The sequence below is a fragment of the Microchirus variegatus genome (assembly GCF_963457635.1).
Source record: "Microchirus variegatus genome assembly, chromosome: 18".
In the NCBI taxonomy this organism is placed as follows: Eukaryota; Metazoa; Chordata; class Actinopteri; order Pleuronectiformes; family Soleidae; genus Microchirus; species Microchirus variegatus.
The window spans coordinates 7,647,868-7,667,294 of NC_139819.1; the positions used below are offsets into that span (position 1 = coordinate 7,647,868).

At 40.9% G+C, this 19,427-nt stretch overlaps 2 protein-coding genes across 2 annotated transcripts in view; both read right to left on the bottom strand.

The window, feature by feature from the left end:
- The window catches only part of vps13a (vacuolar protein sorting 13 homolog A), a 31,567-nt gene extending 14,728 nt beyond the window's left edge, over window positions 1–16,839 (bottom strand). Inside the window, exons 1-45 of the mRNA XM_083904799.1 lie at window positions 16,408–16,839; window positions 15,581–15,624; window positions 15,440–15,482; window positions 15,260–15,355; window positions 14,853–14,954; window positions 13,995–14,104; window positions 13,823–13,882; window positions 13,656–13,715; window positions 13,372–13,452; window positions 13,056–13,113; window positions 12,623–12,750; window positions 12,287–12,393; window positions 12,021–12,192; window positions 11,423–11,485; window positions 11,000–11,147; window positions 10,767–10,861; window positions 10,509–10,651; window positions 9,873–10,074; window positions 9,676–9,790; window positions 9,077–9,213; window positions 8,843–8,975; window positions 8,636–8,753; window positions 8,333–8,474; window positions 8,005–8,116; window positions 7,349–7,521; window positions 6,994–7,150; window positions 6,828–6,907; window positions 6,346–6,405; window positions 5,990–6,185; window positions 5,770–5,889; window positions 5,528–5,631; window positions 5,111–5,278; window positions 4,706–5,013; window positions 4,410–4,557; window positions 3,806–3,968; window positions 3,592–3,716; window positions 3,321–3,490; window positions 2,677–2,918; window positions 2,179–2,363; window positions 1,902–2,045; window positions 1,470–1,679; window positions 955–1,098; window positions 641–742; window positions 399–551; window positions 52–307 (exon numbers count right to left, since the gene is read on the bottom strand). Coding sequence (XP_083760925.1) covers window positions 52–307; window positions 399–551; window positions 641–742; window positions 955–1,098; window positions 1,470–1,679; window positions 1,902–2,045; window positions 2,179–2,363; window positions 2,677–2,918; window positions 3,321–3,490; window positions 3,592–3,716; window positions 3,806–3,968; window positions 4,410–4,557; window positions 4,706–5,013; window positions 5,111–5,278; window positions 5,528–5,631; window positions 5,770–5,889; window positions 5,990–6,185; window positions 6,346–6,405; window positions 6,828–6,907; window positions 6,994–7,150; window positions 7,349–7,521; window positions 8,005–8,116; window positions 8,333–8,474; window positions 8,636–8,753; window positions 8,843–8,975; window positions 9,077–9,213; window positions 9,676–9,790; window positions 9,873–10,074; window positions 10,509–10,651; window positions 10,767–10,861; window positions 11,000–11,147; window positions 11,423–11,485; window positions 12,021–12,192; window positions 12,287–12,393; window positions 12,623–12,750; window positions 13,056–13,113; window positions 13,372–13,452; window positions 13,656–13,715; window positions 13,823–13,882; window positions 13,995–14,104; window positions 14,853–14,954; window positions 15,260–15,355; window positions 15,440–15,482; window positions 15,581–15,624; window positions 16,408–16,507 — 5,977 coding nt within the window. The 5' untranslated portion in view covers window positions 16,508–16,839. The remainder of the gene's footprint in view (window positions 1–51; window positions 308–398; window positions 552–640; window positions 743–954; window positions 1,099–1,469; window positions 1,680–1,901; window positions 2,046–2,178; window positions 2,364–2,676; window positions 2,919–3,320; window positions 3,491–3,591; window positions 3,717–3,805; window positions 3,969–4,409; window positions 4,558–4,705; window positions 5,014–5,110; window positions 5,279–5,527; window positions 5,632–5,769; window positions 5,890–5,989; window positions 6,186–6,345; window positions 6,406–6,827; window positions 6,908–6,993; window positions 7,151–7,348; window positions 7,522–8,004; window positions 8,117–8,332; window positions 8,475–8,635; window positions 8,754–8,842; window positions 8,976–9,076; window positions 9,214–9,675; window positions 9,791–9,872; window positions 10,075–10,508; window positions 10,652–10,766; window positions 10,862–10,999; window positions 11,148–11,422; window positions 11,486–12,020; window positions 12,193–12,286; window positions 12,394–12,622; window positions 12,751–13,055; window positions 13,114–13,371; window positions 13,453–13,655; window positions 13,716–13,822; window positions 13,883–13,994; window positions 14,105–14,852; window positions 14,955–15,259; window positions 15,356–15,439; window positions 15,483–15,580; window positions 15,625–16,407) is intronic.
- Window positions 16,840–17,929: 1,090 nt separating this feature from the next.
- LOC310939985 (C2 calcium-dependent domain-containing protein 4C) lies at window positions 17,930–19,174 on the bottom strand (the record flags this gene model as incomplete). The annotated part of the gene is made up of 1 exon (XM_083904879.1): window positions 17,930–19,174. One exon carries the CDS (start codon window positions 19,172–19,174, stop codon window positions 17,930–17,932), a length of 1,245 nt encoding a protein of 414 aa, XP_083761005.1.
- Window positions 19,175–19,427: the final 253 nt, after the last annotated feature.

A 19,427-nucleotide genomic window follows, 5' to 3' on the forward strand; every position in this document is an offset into this window, starting at 1 on the left:
CAGCAACAGCTTCAATTATCTGTTTTTTAGCATGTGTACAGATTTACTTACTGGGCTTTATATAGAAGTCCTTCCCACTCAAGGAGATCATGGCTGAGAACTGGTCATCTGTTGTTGTGGAATAGTCCATCCCCAGGGTTTCACCATCCTCAAGCTTTACAGTGCAGTTCGTGCTATGCTTGGTGATGGCAGAAAACATCTCGCTGTGCTGGACTGAAACTGGCACACCGAGGCAGTTTTGAACCACAAATGGAGCTTCGTCCTTCTGAAAGCCCTCGGATGTCTGTTGGGCGGCTTCTGCAAATGCCTGAAGAACAACAAGAACATGTCTGTAATAGTATATACCACAGAGGAATGCTCATCCTCAAACTCTGTGTCCACATGAGCTGCGTTCTTACCGTGCCCAGGTTACTCAGCATCGCCAGTCCACACTTGGAGAGCGTGATGTTGAGCTGATCTTTACTGCTGATGGTGATGACAGTCTTATAGTCTGGGACATTATAATCCACTTCATCTGACAAATACATGCTCTCCGCTGGCTTCTTCTTCATCTGGTTATATGATAGTAAATACATTTATTTTAACAATTTAGAAACACAAGCATACATGACTCTGCAAACCTGTGTGTGTGAGTGTGTACCTTCAGTTCAAGTGTCCATGGTCTGAATCTGTCTCCCGTCTCATCCTCCAAGGGCTCAAGCAGCGGTTCCCACACTCCCATTATCTCATTGTAATAATGAACCTTAAGGTAAAACACAATACAACAGAATGTCACATAAACAACCGACAGCAGTATAAAAGCAGACATCAGACTGAAATCTGACATTTAAACATAAATATCATTTTAAATTGTAACTTAAATTGTAAAAACTTTGAATGGACTGAACATTATTAGTGATATTGTATAAAGTTCTACTATAGTATATAGCTGCATGTGTGTTATGTGTGTATTACCTCCATGTCGAGCTTGCTGTGTAAGTTAATGAGTGTGGACCAGTTTTTCACATCTCCTTGGAAGGAAGACTTGGCCAGAAGCATGGGGACAGTGCGATGTCCCACACCAGCTTCCAGTGTTAGACAGATTGACTTGATGGCCAGCTGCAAGTATACGAAATGACACACACAATGTCAAACTAGGGCTGAAACAACTACTTGATGATCAATTATTAATCTTTGCTCCATATAACAAATAAATTATTCAAACTGAATCATTTTCGTTAGTGGACAAATAAAGGAGAACATCACCATTTCCATCAACATTTTTCAACATTTTCTTACATTTTTTGGACCAAACGATTCCTTGATTCATCGAGAAATAGATTATGAAAATAATCCTGCAACTCTATATACAAACCTTTTTCCCGTGTACAGAATATAATATCTCGTGTTTTGTGATATATGGGTTACTACATAATAGTACAAAAATACAAAAACAATTGACGACCTAGTCTATATTAGTAAAGTTATACCTTTAATGACTCTCCTTGTGGTATCAATGGGGTCAGTGACCTCGTGTCTTCGTCCTTCTCTTCTTCTAGAAACCAGAGTTTGAGCAACTTCCAGTCCCGTTTCTCCCACAGATCAATTGGGACTGGTGAGTCCGGCTCCACTGGTGTTTCCGCTGTGGGAGTCAGAGCTGACTGGATGGTGATTACTGTGTTGATGATGATTGGAGATACCTGTGCAGAGTAAGATATCGGGACATAATACTGTTCAGCCCCCAAGATTTTAGTTCAAAGGTAAATGTCCAAAATCTCAAATTCATACAGCACATTCTAGTTCAAAGACGACTGGCTCAACCACTCATTGTCCCAAATTTTTAATGATCCCTTTATTACTTCAAGGAAATCAAGGAGTTTATCCTCCTGTCTGTTCAGTTTACTGCACAATATTATACCTACCTTTAATGTGAGAGCATTGATGGACACCTCCATGGCCTGAGGGCAGTTCAGGGGCTGATTACTCTGGAAGAACACCTGGCACGGCAGCAGCACTGTGGTCACATTGTTTTTCCTCTTTTCTCTCAAGAAAGGACAAGCCATCACCTACAATAACAACCATTATCCAAACAAACACAGCAAGTCAAATATCTATTCAAAAAAAAAAAAAAAAATAGCACAGTCTCATACAGAAGCAATTCTAGGTGCTTTACAGAACTACTATAGTGACAAAACAAACCTTGAGGTCACTGATGAGAGCAGTCATATTTGATCCCTCTGCGCTACTTTTCATTAGTAGTTCACAATGAGTCGTCATCACCAGGGCCGGGGCGTCGGCCCGCGTCAGGTCAGCCACAAACACGATCTCCGGGTTACGCACTGTAACATTCATCTCTGTCTTTGCCACCGGTGTAGGGGCTTGAGCTGAGGGCAACAGAGAAATTTGAGTATCACAGAAAAATAAATCAGCTCATGCCATTGTCCAACTTGACAATTTCATAATTTCCTCAGTAACTCAACTTTTAGAATTTCAAGTAATAATTCATGGTATAAAGTAGCGATGGACAAGACGAGATTATTCTTTTTCAATTTTGCTTGAAATGACATTCCTAGCATAAAGCATATTACGTTACTGAAATAGATACAAATGAAAAACAAAGACATTTAGATGACTTTACAGCATCAAAAGGAATCAGAATATTTTGCCTTCTGACTTAAAGTGTTAAAATTAACTCACTGGACCCTTTAGCCGTGTTCTTTTTCTCTCCCGTCCCACCGGTGCTCTTCTGTTGTGGCACTTGGCCAAATCCCTGCTGGGACGCCTTGAGAAATATGTTGGCCACAGTGAGCAGGAACTCCATGCTGGCACACACGTACACATCCTGCACCACTGTATCCAAAACGGTGCCTTCGCGTCCCTGGCGGTAATTCATCTCCACCATCATATTCTCTTCTGCACCTGGACGCATTGCCACCATCCTGGGAGGGAGCATAAAAGTGTTGTTTAAGGAGGAGGAAATGGTGAACTGCACTGTGCTGATCGGTGGAGGATCAGCAAGAAAAAAAGCGCCCTCTATTAAAAATCAGGGAATTCTTATCTGTCTATCTGATCTATCTTATCTGATTATCTGCCAATTATTATGTTTTTTTTACTTCACTTGTTTACTTCCTCTCACCTCTCACCTCATACCGTAAAACCAAGTACTACAAAAAGTGCAAATCATCTGACAGACCAGGAAAATATCTCATCATGACTACATTTGATTTATAGGAGGAGGAAGAGGGGTAGTTGATTTAAAAAAAGGGAGATCCAACAAAGGTCTGCTGCCACATGTATTCCAAGGGTGTTTCAGTAGAGAAAGAGGTGTGTACATCATGCACCTTGGCGTGACCATGTTGATTTTCGGTCTCTTGTCATCAAGAAGGCAGCTTGCGAGTTGGACTGAGGCCGTCATGGAGCTGTCAGAGAACATGTGGAGCGAGGTGGACATAGAACACAAAGTAAATTCTGCCAGCTTCAGCTGCTCATTGTGCGAGTCCAGCTCCTGCATCTGCACAACAACAACAAAAAAAGCATCTGTGTTAGATAGACCAGCCTTGTAAAATGAAGAGTGTGCTTGACCTTCTGATAGTCTTGTGTTTTTTGCATCACCTCATTCACATTGGGGCTGTACACAAGCAGCGTCATGGAATCAAACTGAAAGTCCAGTTTGAGCGTGCTCTTCAGCTTGCTGTTCACTCGAGTCTCCACAACAGCGGCCGTCACCACTGTATTCTCTGCAACACCAAGAACGGGTTTAATATTACACTGTGATTCAGTTACACTTGGTCGAAAATGTACACAAACAAACACAACCACATCTTACTGTCGGTTGGTCCACTGGTTCCCTGTCGCTCTTTGGTTGCCATGGAGCCAGAGGGCTCAGTGGAGGGAGGGGCACTCGGGGTTGAATCATCATTTGATGTCTCTGACAGGTTCTCACTCAGAGTCCTTAGAACCACGATCATGTCGTCCTGACTGAGAATCAGCTATTTGGATGGAGCAGTCAAAGAATTAATATAAAAATATTTCATTCAGATATTTCTGCAAGTCTTAAAGGGAATTAAAGGAAAAAACAACAGTAACTAATACAATAAAATCATATTAAAGCTAACGGTAACCAAGGGCACACATTCTCATTTCAGCACTCAAAGAATACAAGGTCATAAAAATGAGTGGCACTTCCTGGAGAGAATTCACCACTACTGGAACAGAATATGAGAGTGCGCAAGTGTGGAATTCTAGATCGATGCAGGCTCTTGTTTAAATGCAGAAATACAAAGTGGCTCTCTGTGGACGCTGACCACAGAAAGTGTAACCCAGCCCTAGTCTGCAAGACTGTTAACCCTTAATCATTAATTAACTTATAAGAAATGCTGGGTATGGTTAACCACTCTCTCATTTTCACTCTAGCATATGGGGAAACTTACAGTAATGGGCTTTAGATGAGCAGCAATCTCAATATCAGGTATACTGTGGTACCAGTTGGATGAAAGATTTCTCCGGACTTCCAAGTCCAGACTGACAGGCATCAGCAGCTCAGTCTCCCCCTGAAACTCTTCATTTACGTATGTCGTCCTGGAAGCAGCAACGGCACAAACGTTATCATGAGAATATCACATGACTGTAAATAATCCAAAGAATCAAATGCACACACATTTTTTCTTTTTCCTTTAAACTGTTCACTTTGTAACCACAAGTAAAAAAAATGTACTGCACTCCTGACCTGTACATCTTAAGGTCAGTCAGTCTCACAGCCATTATATCCACAACTGGAGGGATCTCAGCATCACTTTTAAACGGCTGCTTCGAGAAACGGTTCTTGACCGACAGCAGACCAAGGTCAGCCACAATGACGTTGGAGGACGTGGAGGACTGAGGAAGGAAGATGACCGGCGCATTGAAGTGGACATTCAGAGCGATTCGAGTGCTTCGCTCTGCCAGTTCCTTCACACCAGATGCCGCCTTTTCTGCAGCATGGACTGTCACCTCAGCCAGGGCCTCCTTAGCCTCCTGGAAGTTGTTGATGAATGCCTGAAGAGAAAGACAGAGGAAAACAAATATTTAGATACGAAGCTGGTAGACTATCCATGGAAAACAAAGCGTTCATAAGCCATTTTGTATTTCTTACCAATATGGAAGAGACAAACTTGTTGAGGAAGATGACCTGAATGCATCCCACATTTAGACTGACAGCAGTGTCTACTTTAGACATGTCAAGATAGGCATCTCCGTGTGTGGCATCAGTATAGTTAACCATGCGGAACGAAAACACTTCCTTATCTGCTATGGTCACGGCCTATGTGATAAGAGACAATATTAAAGGGTTTAAAGCAATTTGAGATGCGTTTTGTTAATGGACACTCATTCATTATTTTATGTAATCCAAGGAGGAGGAATAAGAAGTACAAGAAACACAGGAAGAAAGAGAACATAAATGAAGACATAAAGATGTAAAATATGGTTATTTTCAGAACAATACCATAAATAGATAATACTATGAGTTGATTTGTTTTTTAATTTAAAAAAGACCAACTGCTGATATTACCTTCTTGTAAAGGGCATCTTTTTCACAGTTGATGATGACAATGTTTCTCAGATTGGCCAGAATCTCCATCTCCTTCTTCCTCATCAGAACCTCAGAGACGAGATCTGGATGGTTCAGAAAGTGAGACACTGGGTAAACACTTTTTTTTGGACTACCAGGTGCAACGCATGGCATCATATAACTACTACTCAGGTTAACATCTTTAGAGTCTAGAGATGGAACAAGGCACAACGTTTACTCACCTTCAATACAAATTTCAGCAATCCTGAGTTTCTGTCCTCGAATGAAAATGTTCAGGGAGCGGAGATCGGCTTTGATATGCAGATTCACCACATCTGCAACCTTTGACTTCTTTGAAGCAGCTAAAAAACATGGGAGAAGAAACAAAACACAATTTCAGACAATGAGAATCAATGGTGTTAAACTGGGAAATTTACCAAAAATTTAATTGAAATTAGTTACTTCTTTTCTTGATAACAGAAGATCCCTCCTTCTTCTCTACTTTCCTCTCTCCCTCTATTTCATCTACCTCAGGAATAGTGGGGAGTTCATCCTTTGCTCCCTCCTTAGTGGATGGAGGAAGGAGGTTGTTGAGATAGTTCATGGTATTCAGGAGAGCCTCCGTATGTAGGTGAACATCGAGGGATGTAAAGGTCACCTGATGGAAAATAAGGACATTACAATGATGCAATTTGCATCACTGACATGTATGTGAAACCTGCTTTAATAAGCCACATATTTAAAGACTTGAAATACAGTTGAAGAGAATAAAAGAAGAATTTAACACTGGTTACTAGTTAATTTTAACATCTCCTCACCTTGATGAGCTGCTCTGTACTGTCATGTAGAGTCTTGAACTCTGGGCCAGTCTTATCAGCCTAGGTAAGACAAGCAATCCTCATTTAAAAAAACAATAATACTGACAAAACACTCCTGTATATCAACGTGTAATGAGTAGATATTAATGTAGAGCAGGGGTCACCAACCTTTTTGAGACAGAGAGCTACCTTAAGGGTAAAGAATAATATGGAGGGCTACCATATAATATTTTTTTGTTTGTTTACCATGTAAATGATTAATATTATGCATTCAACTGCATACACATTCATTCCAGTGCTTACTCCTAACGATTACCAGTTTTTATAAACGATATCAAAGATATTTTATGAACGATCATACGGATACATGCAAGTGAGGTGAGGTGAAGTGAGCCCGCGGGCACCGTATTGGCTGCCTGCGGGCTACCAGGTGCCCGCGGGCACCACGTTGGTGACCCCTGATGTAGAGTATACACACGTACTCTGATATAATCAAGCATAAGCAAGTCATCCGTCGTGTTGTCCAGTGTGGTTATCAGCTGAACCGCGTTATCTTCAGAATCTGCACAAGCAGGAAACAAACGAGGAAGAGATTAACACTGACGGCTGACATTAATTTACAAATACAAAAAAGTTGCACCTACTTACCCACATACTCAGGACACATAAGGCAGATCTCTCGAAGGTATGTGTTTGCTGTCATGTCAAAAGTGCACATTTTCAGCTCAGTGCCCAAACCCAATATGTCCAAGTGGAGCACTGTTATCTCCTGATCTCCAGACAGGCGGCACAACTGAACGGAAAACTAGACGAAGAAAGAACATTTATTTAGTAGAACAATGTTGGTCTTAATGTATAAGACATTTATTTATAGTGTAGTAAGTAACACACTATAATGCGCTTTAAGGCGAATAATAATAACATGTCATTACCCCAACAGAGTATGTCAAAAAGTTTGATTTTAAAAATGGTCACAACAGAAGAGTAAAGGCTCTCTCCGTACCTCATTAATTTCAAAATTCAGGATTAAGTCAGTCATATTCTTCTGAGCGTCCTCCTTCTGGAGTTGTTTCTTGTATAAATCCGCGTAGCGCAGTGGCATGGGTTTGTCCGGGAAGAATGGGTTTTCACTGATGGGAGAGGTGGGAGCATCGTAGAACAAATCTTCCTCTGAGCCTGAGAAGTGACATAAACAAAAACAAACAATCATACTTTTGCAGTGGTGGGATTTGCCAGAGGCTTTATTCAGTGGAGAGAAGATACTGTATTATCATGATACATGATACTACTAAATTAACCCCACCCTGCACAATAAACAAGCTATATTATTCATGTTTAATATAATGTAATTAATTTAACATATTGATCTCTTTTTATGCCAATTGGTAACATACTATCCCTTCATCATCCTGGTCTCATAGCATAGCTTTGCTTTTACTGTAACTGTAGTCTACAGGATGTATGGAATCATTGTAGTTGAAGTCACGTCCACACATGAAAGATCGTGTTACTAATATGTCAATACTTATACTTATATAATAATAATAATAATATATATTTAATATTGCAATACTATGCTGTATCAACCACCACCACAACCCCACCCCCCACAATGAGGTACTGCAATGATCTCACACTACAACAAGACCTGTGTCTCACCCAAAGATGTGAGGCTGATGGTTTCACACGACTCGAACATGAATGAAGCACGTTGGTCAGCTAGGTTCAGAGGTCGTCTGTGAGTAAACTTTGGCGTGAACTGCTGCTTTGCCTGTGGAGGAAATGAAACCAACAACAATGACTGTATTCATCTGATGGTGTTGTTATTAATATACAGCGACTTCAATATCTACTTAGTGTTATAAAGAAAATTTTCTTTCAACATACATTTTGGTCAAAACATTTTTTTCCCATTTTCCTCCACTAATTTCTCTCTTTCACACAGCATTTAGAGAAGGCCATCTAGTAAGAGTAGTGTCGTTCCTACCTTTGCAGAGGAGGCTGGACCAGTGTGTGCAACAGGTCTAGACTTAGGTAGCGGTATACTGTCCACCAGCTCCAGCACACTTCGAAGTTTATCGTCAGAAATCCGCAAAGACAGCAGAGGAAGCTCTCCAGACATCTTATACCTGAAACACAGATGCAGAACAGTCTTCATCTCTTCTTCAATCTAAGGATACATTTTAATAAGTTTCTAGTTTAAAAGTAAACAACTTAGAAGTACACACAGATGACGATTACATTTTTTTTAATCAAACTTGCAAATCAGGTTTTATTTGTATGCACATACTTAGCCATGCGGGAGTCTTTGACAACCATCGCCCTGCTGAAAGCCATTTTTAGATCCACCGGCTCCAAGATGTGCAGCAGTGACTGTTTCTGCTTACGAGCCATTTTCCAGTCATCATCTATTAAACACAGATCACATTTTACATTTATCTGTATTGCACACACACAATCTTGAGAATTATTCAAGGCAAGCTCTCATGAGTTTTACCTGGTTTGCTGTAAATGAACTGCAGGCTACTAAGCTTGATATCAAAGCTGTCATATGCTCTGGACATTATGTCTTCAATGTTGCTGGGACACGCTGACAACTGCGGTAGCTCCTCCCTGCTCTGACTGGATATCTGAAAAGACATATTTTCAATTAATTACATTTCCAAAAACTTAAACATTATGCCAATGGAAAACAAATTTAAAAAAGGGTAGAAACATGCAATTTCCTTACCTTGAAATGTCCAAGATCCAGCAGTAGGATGTTCTGAGTCCCATTGTAAAATCCCGTCTGTGGAATGATTACGTAGGAGGCCATCAAGTTCACCTTCAGGTCAAGCACTTTCTGTGTTTCGATCACATACATAAGACCTACAAAAAAAAAAAAAAGGCCATAAACATAACGATTGTAGAGACACAGTAATGACAAATACAGAACTATTATGATAAAACTAAACATTAGCACTACAGCCTGCAGCATAGCTATTAAATGCTTAGAAAAAGTATTGCTATACAAGAAATATCTCATAAATTCATGTTATGTTAACTGAAGGGTTATTCAACAACTAAGTGGGAAAAATAAACTGTTGACAGAGGAGTCTGTTATCAACTTAGATAAAACTTATTGATGAAAACACTGTAACTTCAAGGAGTCAGAGTTTGAGGAAAATCTTAGCATAAAAACATAAATACAACAATTTAAAAATGAAACAGAACAAAAACAGAATAAGTTAAGAACACAGGATAAAAAGATCCCAACATTTGCCCATCAGGAAGTCAAGAGCAATAAGCCCCTGAAACACGTGTATGTCTGTGCATGTTAGTGCAACTGACCAGTAGATGTCCGATCTTTGAACTGCTCCAGTTTCATCAGGGTCGCGTTGGTGAGCTCATCGAGCCGCAGGTCATCAGGAGGCATGAAGAAGACTGCCATGCCGTTCACGGTTGTCTGTACACAAAACAGAGATTTTATTTGTTGTGTATGTTTTATTCCACATGCTTCAATGTGACTACATTCATACACTACTCACTGCATCATAGATGATTTCCAGCGGTTGCGATTCCACGCGAAGTCGCTGGTCAGCCGACTCATCCAGAGGGTTGGTCTCAAACAGGATAGAAAGGAGAGGGGTCCCCGTTACTGTGGCTGCTTTCCTCGATGAAAGGAGGGTCGGTGCAGGTCGGCCATTGGCCAGGCCTGTGACTTCGAATAAAGTCAGCTGTGCTGTAACTCTGATTAAAACCAAAAAAACGAAAGAACAAAATGTCAATGCCACAGATGCCAAGTACAAGAGCAAAACGACTGGACTATATTGTCAAATATCCATCTTGGTGAAACAGTAAAAGTAGTAGTAGTAGTTTCATTGTAGACTTCAGACAATCTGATCTATCAAAACTAAATTTTCCTAAAGTTTCTAATAAAATTCACAGAAAATAATGCAGTGAATATTTACTTAAATGTTTAATTCCTGCAATGTGCATCCAAACTCTTTTAACCAAACAGTTATGATACTATACATAAAACATCTTCAGGAGTTCAGAACATATAACAACTGGAAGTGATTGGTTTCTTCTTATTTAAAGCAGGTCCAGCTCCTGAAGATACAATGACCAGGATGCACTCACACACACACACAAACAAAAAAGACAAAAAGGTTATGACAAACTTCATGGCTTGCGCTCCAGGTCTCTGCGTGAGTGTGGAGTTGAGCTCTCCCACAGTCACCCTGATGATCTCATTTTTGTCGTTCTTGTCTTGAAAAGACACGGTCAGTCTCTCCATATGGAAATTGACCTTCATGTCCTCAAACTAGATTAAAGAATACAGAGCATTATCAAACTCTGTGGTCATAGTAGTATGGATTAAGTGGGATAGAAAACCAGATTGGTGACAGGGGGGTGTGTCACTGCAGAAAGAGACTCACATTTTTTGGCAGGTTGGGGTTAACGACAGTCTCGCTGTATCCAATGGCAGTGTAGAGTTTGGATTTCTCATCAGGGGTTAACAGCTCATCAAATCCTGTGTGGCCAGGATACAAAAGGATTAGCTCACATCATGGCCTCAAACTACAAAACTATAATGCATTTCTCTTTGTCCTATGCATACTCATTTATGTGCATGTTCTTTTCAAGATCCTAACTTTTATTTTGTACATACCACCACCACCACCTCCAGTTTTGGCATCTTTTGATTTTGGCGCTTCAGTCGGTCCTCCCCAGCCCCACATCCAGCTCACCCAACCCTGAGACTCCTCTTCCTCCATCTTTAACCCTGGTCGATAAATACGCAGGCCTGCCTTGCTCGCCTTGGGATAAAGAATAAAAAGAACATTTAGGTAGTAAATCCATCTTTTTCTTCCCTGGTAACAACTGACAAAGCACCTACAGCTGTTGCTTTCTGTTATTTTAAAACTACATACATGTTTCCCACTTTTCACAAAACACACCCACACACACACAGTGTATATATACACACAGAATGTGTCAAACTCACTATCAACCTTTAAAATTCCACTCCTGGTCGACCTCCACTACAAACGCAAAATGGGTAAATGCAGATGACAAATATAGATGAGCTTACCTCCACTTCAGCCTGCTGCCGGGCTAATGTGATATTAAAAACATCCAGGGTCTTCTCGGGCTCCTGAGAACAGAGATACAACACAAATTGATTGGTGCTTTCAGCAGCTTCTTTTTGCTCCTCCATCACTTACTAAATGCCCATTATGAAACACATCAAGTATAGACGATAAGTACAGTGCATGGGGGGGGGGGGGGCAGTGGAAAAACACTTCATCTAAAATACTAAAGGCAGCTTTCATGGTGCATCTCTCTGTATAACAACATCCATCTCCAGTGCCATCAATTCCTTTATGAGCTTGGACACTGGATTTGGGAGTAAGTAATTATGAATAACGGAAGAGTAAATGCATTGCTGAAGAGATACTGGGAAGGCAAGATCTTTACAATTGCTTATAGCATAGTCTATTAGCTTTACATTTCATACCGTCAGTGTGTGATGTGCTGTATCGTCAGTGAAGTCAAGTAGGTATTTTTTCCAGTGTACAAATCAAGCAGAAAAAACTTTCACTAGCATTACTACTCCAAAGAATACAAAAACTCAAAGCCCAACACTAAAAGTATTCTATGCATTACAATTCACTTCATCTTTGGCCCACCTCTAGCTGTTTGAGCAGCTCCTCACTGGGCTTCTTGCTGGTGATTTTTGTCTTGTAGAGCTCTCGGTAATGTTTGATCATCATTCTGTGCCGGCGAATGTGCTGCCACGACCACATGTGGAGACGTGGCTTCACATCTATCTCCAGGACGCCTGTGATTACATAATTCCACCTACGAGGAGGGCAACACACAAACGTACACTGAACAACATATACCAAAACAAGAAAATCTGGCAAAGTGTCATGTTGTGCGTGTTTTTTCTGACCATGTGCAAGCGTTCCGATGAACATTGACTTCAGGTCTGAACTTCCTGTATGGCAGGTTCCGGGACATCATATCCACAGAGCCCAGCACCTCCAAGATGCTAATGTACTGGAATGGGAGGAAGTCAGCAATTACTCAGAGGCACAGAGTACTTACACAAGTGCAGATATCCTCTCTGAACAAGTCTTTCACTCTGTGCACTTTTAAAGTACGATTCAATCTCTCTCCCCTTGTAATTCTTTAACATGTCCATTTCTGCTGTACTCTTTTGAATAAATTTAAGTTTTAACTCGACTCTTAAATAGACAACGTTATATACTGTACAGTAATTACTTACCTGGGATCTGTTGAACTCAATGGCCACTTCACAGAGATTGACCATCAGGTCCAGCTTAGGAGAGGAGAAATCCACATCTGACCTGGGATTCATACGTAGTTTAGCATCCGCAGAGATGGGACGGAAAACTGTGGAGCAGCAGCAAGAAACCAAGCTTTTTGAGTTGTACATGGTTTTGTGGTCATTTGAACTCAAATGTTGCTCTGTTTAGACGTGCTGAAATCTGGTTAAAAAAATTTGTTTGTGATGATGACACAAGCACATTTCTTTCACACAATGCAATGCAAGAGCATAAATATAACACTCCAACTACCAATACCTTTCTATACTAATTCATATGTGTCAGGTGCTTTAAGTGGTTTTTAAATGCTTTAATTTCATGCAAACTAACAGTGCGAAAGTGCAATGAAAGGAATGAAAAGAAGACACTCACTGAAGTCAACACTGTCAGGAAGATAGCTGTGGACTTCCATGCTGCTCTTGAGACATTGCTATAAAAAGACACAGAGAGGTACGGTCATCAATCTGCCTCTGCATTACTCAGTGTTTTCCTGTCTCTTTTGCATGCTTTATACGCATTACTTTCTACCCATTAATACTTCTCCACAAAGAGACTTTGCTCTGCTGCCCTACATTAGTGCAATAAAACAGCTCAGTGTGCCCACAATAATTGATACCAGACCAGAGAATAAGATTAAATCCAGGTTGGTGGTGGCAAGATACCACACAGCAATAACATGGAGTCTCACCAGGGCCTCATCAGCACTGTGGTCGGAGTAGAGGATTGAGTTGACATTCCAGTAAGCAAACAAACTGTCCAGTTGAATCAACTGAGAGGAAGGAAAGCACAAAGCAATTAGAGAAGTGCAACTGATAACTGTGACGAACAAACAAGAGCTGACAGTGTACATTGCTTTTTCAACTTTGGATCACAGACTAAATGCAATACAGAAAGATTTTTTTCTGTTGATATTTGTACAATGTTAAGACTCTAAAAAGAAAATGTTGTTGAGCAATAACGTGAATGACTTACCTTGAAGAAAAGCCTAGCATTCTCATCGAGAACAGTTGGATTCCAGTTCTCATCAGCTGTCTATAAGGTCAACATTTACATGGTATTATTATGATTAGTTATTAAATAATGAGAAACACTTTAGCAATGAATTTAGCAAATAATCTGACATTGGAATGAAACATTACCTGAAGGCTGAGCTTTTTAAGTGACACTCCAAATGACAAAGGACATTTTGGATTGGTGATCTGTGCAAACATGAAGAGAAATACAAACACGTTATACTTACAACTTTGAAAAGACAAATTGAATCAATTTGAACCTGAGCGTAGTAGAAAAAACTGGCTTTTAAAAACTTACATCATCTTCATATCGCACATGGATGTTGGAGATCTTGACCTGCAGGTTTTTGATGACCTGAGTGACAAGCTTTTCCATAAAGGAGTCCTGCTTCTGCATCGCTGGATTCTCTGTCAAAACAAAAACAAACATGAAAACTGAGTGTGAGGGCTGAACACAGGTCCTGGAGGTATTAAAACACTTTACTTTACAGGGATTTTGGAACAAATTAGAATTTGTTTTATTTGCACACAGACGAATTAGATACAGCGAATTTGACCTCTGCATTTAACCCATTCCTTTTTGAAAATGGCAACTGCATATTCATTTCTGTTTCTGTCATTTATTTTAAAATGAATAAAACATATCAATGTATTATTTGCAGCATCACTGCTGCAGCTACATGCAAGTTATGATGCTGAAATATGATTTGTAAAGTAAAGCAATCGTCTGAGGCACTTTCCTTCATGCTTATGACAGGACTGAGATAAGTTTGTTTGTAATTCGCAATTCATTTATATATAAAGGGGCAGTGCACAATTAACCTTGTATAAGAAGAGATGCATTGCACCAGGTTTTAAGCAAAACGGTTATTTTTGGCTGTAGACCCAGAACAGGTAGTTGGAACAATAAAGTAATAACATGGTCAAACAAAACAGTAGAACGGTGCATTTTTTTTCAGCAGTGTTTAACCTCGGAAAATACTTCATCATCAATTTCATCTACTGCTAAAACTCTGCCTCACAGAGAGACGGTGTTTGCAATGGGAAACCTGTTAAAAAGGAAATAAATAGACAGGAAAGGAATGCACTGAATATTTGCCAGTCTTGCAGGTTTACACAAACAGACACACCCTTATATCAAACCCTGAACCCTAACCTTGTTCAGCAACCTTCTGCTTCGTCTCTTCTATCCGCTGTAGCTCCCTCTGACGAGCTTCGTGTAGCTGTTTCTCCTCCTTTTCTGCATCATACTTTATACCTGGAAAGAATTGGATCGATGGAAGTTATTATGGAAATGATGACATACACCATAGATTAAGCTGGAGTTTCCTCTATGTTCTGACAAGAACTTAACAGAGAGAGATGCTTCCTACTGTAATACTCTGAGCTGTGTTGACATTATTACACTGAACTTTATATTGCAGTTATTTGAATTACATTAATATTCACTGCAAAAGCAGTTCAATGCAAACACCTTAGCTATGAGAAATAATAATGTTCAGTACTATACATTATTTAAAACATGTTTCATGTTATGTAGATGTACATGGATGCTTCTCTTACTTGCTGTGGGAACTATAAGAAGATAGACACCATCCAGTGTGGCCTCCACTGACTGAGTGTAGAGATTTTTCCATGGAATCTTAAGTTCCAGCCGACCTATGAACGTAAACACAAGGTGAGGAAATGGTTCACTGTAACAAAAGGTCAGATGTCACATTAGTTCATTAGCTACAATCTCACCTATATGACCAGCTCTCACTTTAAAAGGGATGTCAAGCTCACTCTGCAACAAAAGCACATTTAATTGTTGTAGCACAAAAACAGAATTATCAAGGCCGGAAAGACACGACGGGTGATAACACATTTGTGTGTGCAACTTACCAAGGCATTTTCTTTTATTTCAAGATTTGTAAGAACAGCATTCCCTGTGGTGAAAGGATTATTGATTTAACATTTGTTATGTGTACATTGCGATGAGACATATAGATTAACATTGCATATATATAATGAGACTGGCAGAAAAACAGAACTGTCCAATTTAGACAGAAGATCGTTGGCCTTTGCACCCTATGACCCAATCCAACACTGAGGGCATTAAAACACATATATTATTAAAACATTTATGACATACACATCATCCAAACAAGCCCAAGGAGACTAGACTGAGCAGTATGTGTGTGTATATACTATATGTCCATTTTAGGACTTCCTCCCATCTGTTGAGTAAAGCTGAAGATACAACAGTGCGGTGAAAACACACATTTGTTTACAATTTAGTGTATGTTCAGCAATGGCTCTGGAGCCTCAGAACTGTGTCACACCTACTGGAGGAGCTTTGTGCTGGAAATGACTCTCGGTGTGAGAGACACAAGTCATAACCTGGCTCCGTGAAAGGGTGTGACCCCTAAGTGCTCGCTTCCCTCAAACTATTTATGAAACCACTGAGCAAACAGCCACGAAGCCGACACCACAGAAGCTAATGTGTGATCACTGCAGCAGTCAGGAACGACCCATGCTCACTGAACTGTCTGTAAACCAGTATTTGGCTGCGTAATGTCTCATGACTCGACTCTAACAGATAAAGTGACACTGACAGCTGAGGGAGCCTCTGTCACACGCCTGGGGAGTAGCCCCCGTTTGCACTGGCTAGCTATCTTAGCAAATGAGCTCTTCTTAGGACAAACAGTGACGTTTACGTGTTCACTTACCTCCCCAAATGCCAAGCTTTAGCTGTGAGCTGTCGAGGTTGACAACATAATCCCCCAAAAACCGGTTGAGGACGTCTACTACCACGCTTTCGAAGACCATTTTGTCGTTTCTGTCACCTTGTTGTCGTACTGCTCACATTATAGGTGCTCAATAGTTAGTTATTAGTCGTGTGGTGGTGGTGGTGGTGGACGACGACATTTGGCATCTGTATTGCCTCCTCCTTGCCTCTGTTTAGCCTCCTCTCCTTCCCTTCCTAGAATCCCTGAAGCCTCACTTTGAGTTGTTTGCTCTTGGGTGGTTTTTTTTACGACAGCAGACGTACGTAATGTTGCATTACTGCCCTCCTCCACGCTGTCCTTTGCCACCCGTGTGTGTGCCCGGACCCGTGAACTTCCGCTTTAAACTGGTCCACATCAAAGGATAGAAGACGGTCTCCTTCAGCCACTTTTCCCGTATAATTGTGTTGATGTTTTGCTGCGTTTTACGACAGTCAGCAATGTTGCATTACTGCCTCCCCCTTCTCCTCCTCTTCCTGTCTTAATTCTTCTTCTAATAATAATTCCCGGCAGTACATTCCAATGTAATGCTGCCCTCCACAGTTCGAAGTTCCTTTACCTGTCTTTCTCATCAAACTATCACCGACGTACCCAATTGTAAAGGCTCTCCTGAATACTATTTCACATTTGTCTGCCTTTTACTCAAAATTCTGTTGTTTTTGTTGTCGTTTTAGGACACTTCGCATGAAAATGTAGCATTGCTGCCCCCTTCTGGATTTGTCACGCTTGTGTCAGAAGTCGCTTCCGGGCTTTAGCTTCTTGTTGAACACATCAAATTAGGGTAAACAAAGTGAATAAATGATGGTGGTGGCTAGTTTTCTTGAGTTAGTAGCTTTCGCAGGTATTGCCTACTCGGCCGGTTGTAAATTTTTAACGTTTGTTATCCATATATTGGCAATGTACCCTGGTTTAGAAGAAGAAGCGACCACCAGAGTGCTGTTAAACACCTGGAAGATGATGATGCGGACTCACTGAGAGGTACTTCCGGTTAAATTCGTTCGTCACAAACGTGTGTGTGTGTGACGTACATAAATGTGAAAACTTAAAGCCCTGAACACCATCCATCCATCTATCTATCTATCTATCTATCTATCTATCTATCTATCTATCTATCTATCTATCTATCTATCTATCTATCTATCTATCTATCTATCTATCTCATTATGAACTCATACATCACATATCCAGCAGTAATCAGTAGTCTTTGAATTAAACATTTATTTATTTATTGTTTAAATATTGTTGATGTCATTTTCATTCTTTAAATCAAATGTCTATGCTGTGTTAAATGGACATATCTTGAGCTGTTTGTTTTTAGTTTTTTTAGTTAAAAGTTAACACATCAATAATTCATTAAAGAAATCGTGTAAATATTGATGAAAACCAACAACATATTTTGTTACACATACACACATAAATATAAGACACAGTTTTCACACTTACACTTTCACTATAGTTTTCACACTTAGACCCATTTATGAAGATTAAGTAACTGAGACAATGGTTTGGTGAACACCCCGACCACTGTCCCCCTCCTCAGTGTTCCAGCTGCAGGTTTATCCACCACCTTTAATCTCAGCTCCAGTTCCATCAGATCCTCCCGGCTCAGTGCTGTGAAATAGAAATCTTCGTTAAACACAAGGCTGCGGCAGTTCCTGATGGTGGCGCTCTTCTGCGGCTGCAGCTTTCCCGGTGTCAGACACAGATTCACTGCACAGTTCAGAGTTTGTTGGTTCGTATCACTCCACAGGCCTTCCACAGACACTACGCGGACTCTGACTGTGTACAGGGATGAGAGCGTGTTGGTGGAAAACGTGGTGCTCTCCGCAGAGAGTCGAACTTTGCCACGACCCAGCAGAGGGACGACATGCTCTCGCTGAAGTCTCTCCTGGCACTGGAGGACGTCTAGTGGGAAGAGGACAGGTGGGGCAAGAGTGAGTGAGTTTGCAACAGAGCTGGGAGGGCTACTGGGAAAGGTTTGCAAACTTAAAACCTCTCTCCTCAAACTCCCCATTTCCTCCCTGCCGCCAATTAACAAAGGACATGATGTTGCTCCTTTGAGACGACCACCGCCTGACTTGTCATGGAAGGAGGATTTAGTGCTGTAAGGGGAACTGAGTGGTGAAGAGTCACTGGATGTTTCACTTTCAGTGCTTCCTGTCTCTGACAGGCTTTTGCTCGACAGCAGAGGGAAAATCCCTGACATGGTTTTCTTCTGCACCCTTTTGACCCTTGCCAGCCGAGGAGCTGCAGCAGCAGCAATGCTTCTGTCAAGCATGTAAATGGGGAGCTTTGAATGGAATATAGATTCTTTCCTGCGGGTGTTTGGGCTCTCGTATATCCCAGCCAGCCCATAACCCTCTGCAGAGAACGGCAAAGGTTTCTTTGTATCCTTCCAAGCCACTGATACATCGCTATTCCTTATCACTGCATCCTTCGTCATTCCAGAGCAAGTGCTGCTCTTCTTTGGTGCCTGGTTCTGACTGAGCTGGTGAAGAGCGGTCGTCTCCGCCTCCCGGCTTCTCCTGCAGAGCCTCGGGGGCAAGCAGAACTCTGGTATCTTGTCTGGAGTAAGGATGTTGGTGTGCAGATTGTGAGAGAGTCTGGTCTTAGAAGAGACAAAGATGTCCTCCTCACTCTTTCCCATGATCTGACTCAGCTCGAGTGGAATGTTCTCAATGCTCTCCCTGATCTTCTCAAGAACCCACATTATTCTTTGATGTTCAAATAACTGCAAAATTACCAAAGAACAACTCGCATTATGAAGGCATATTGGACCAATTTGAACTTGTAACAGAATAATAGTTGTATTTGTATAATATTAAAAGCTAAAAAGAAGTCATAATCCAATAGTTATCAAATATTTTCCTCTCACCTGTAAAGTCTGTGCTGTGTCCGTCACTGAGGAACTGTCTGTGTGATGGATGTCCTGGTGGCTGGTGCTTTTAAAAGGTGAGGGTCCC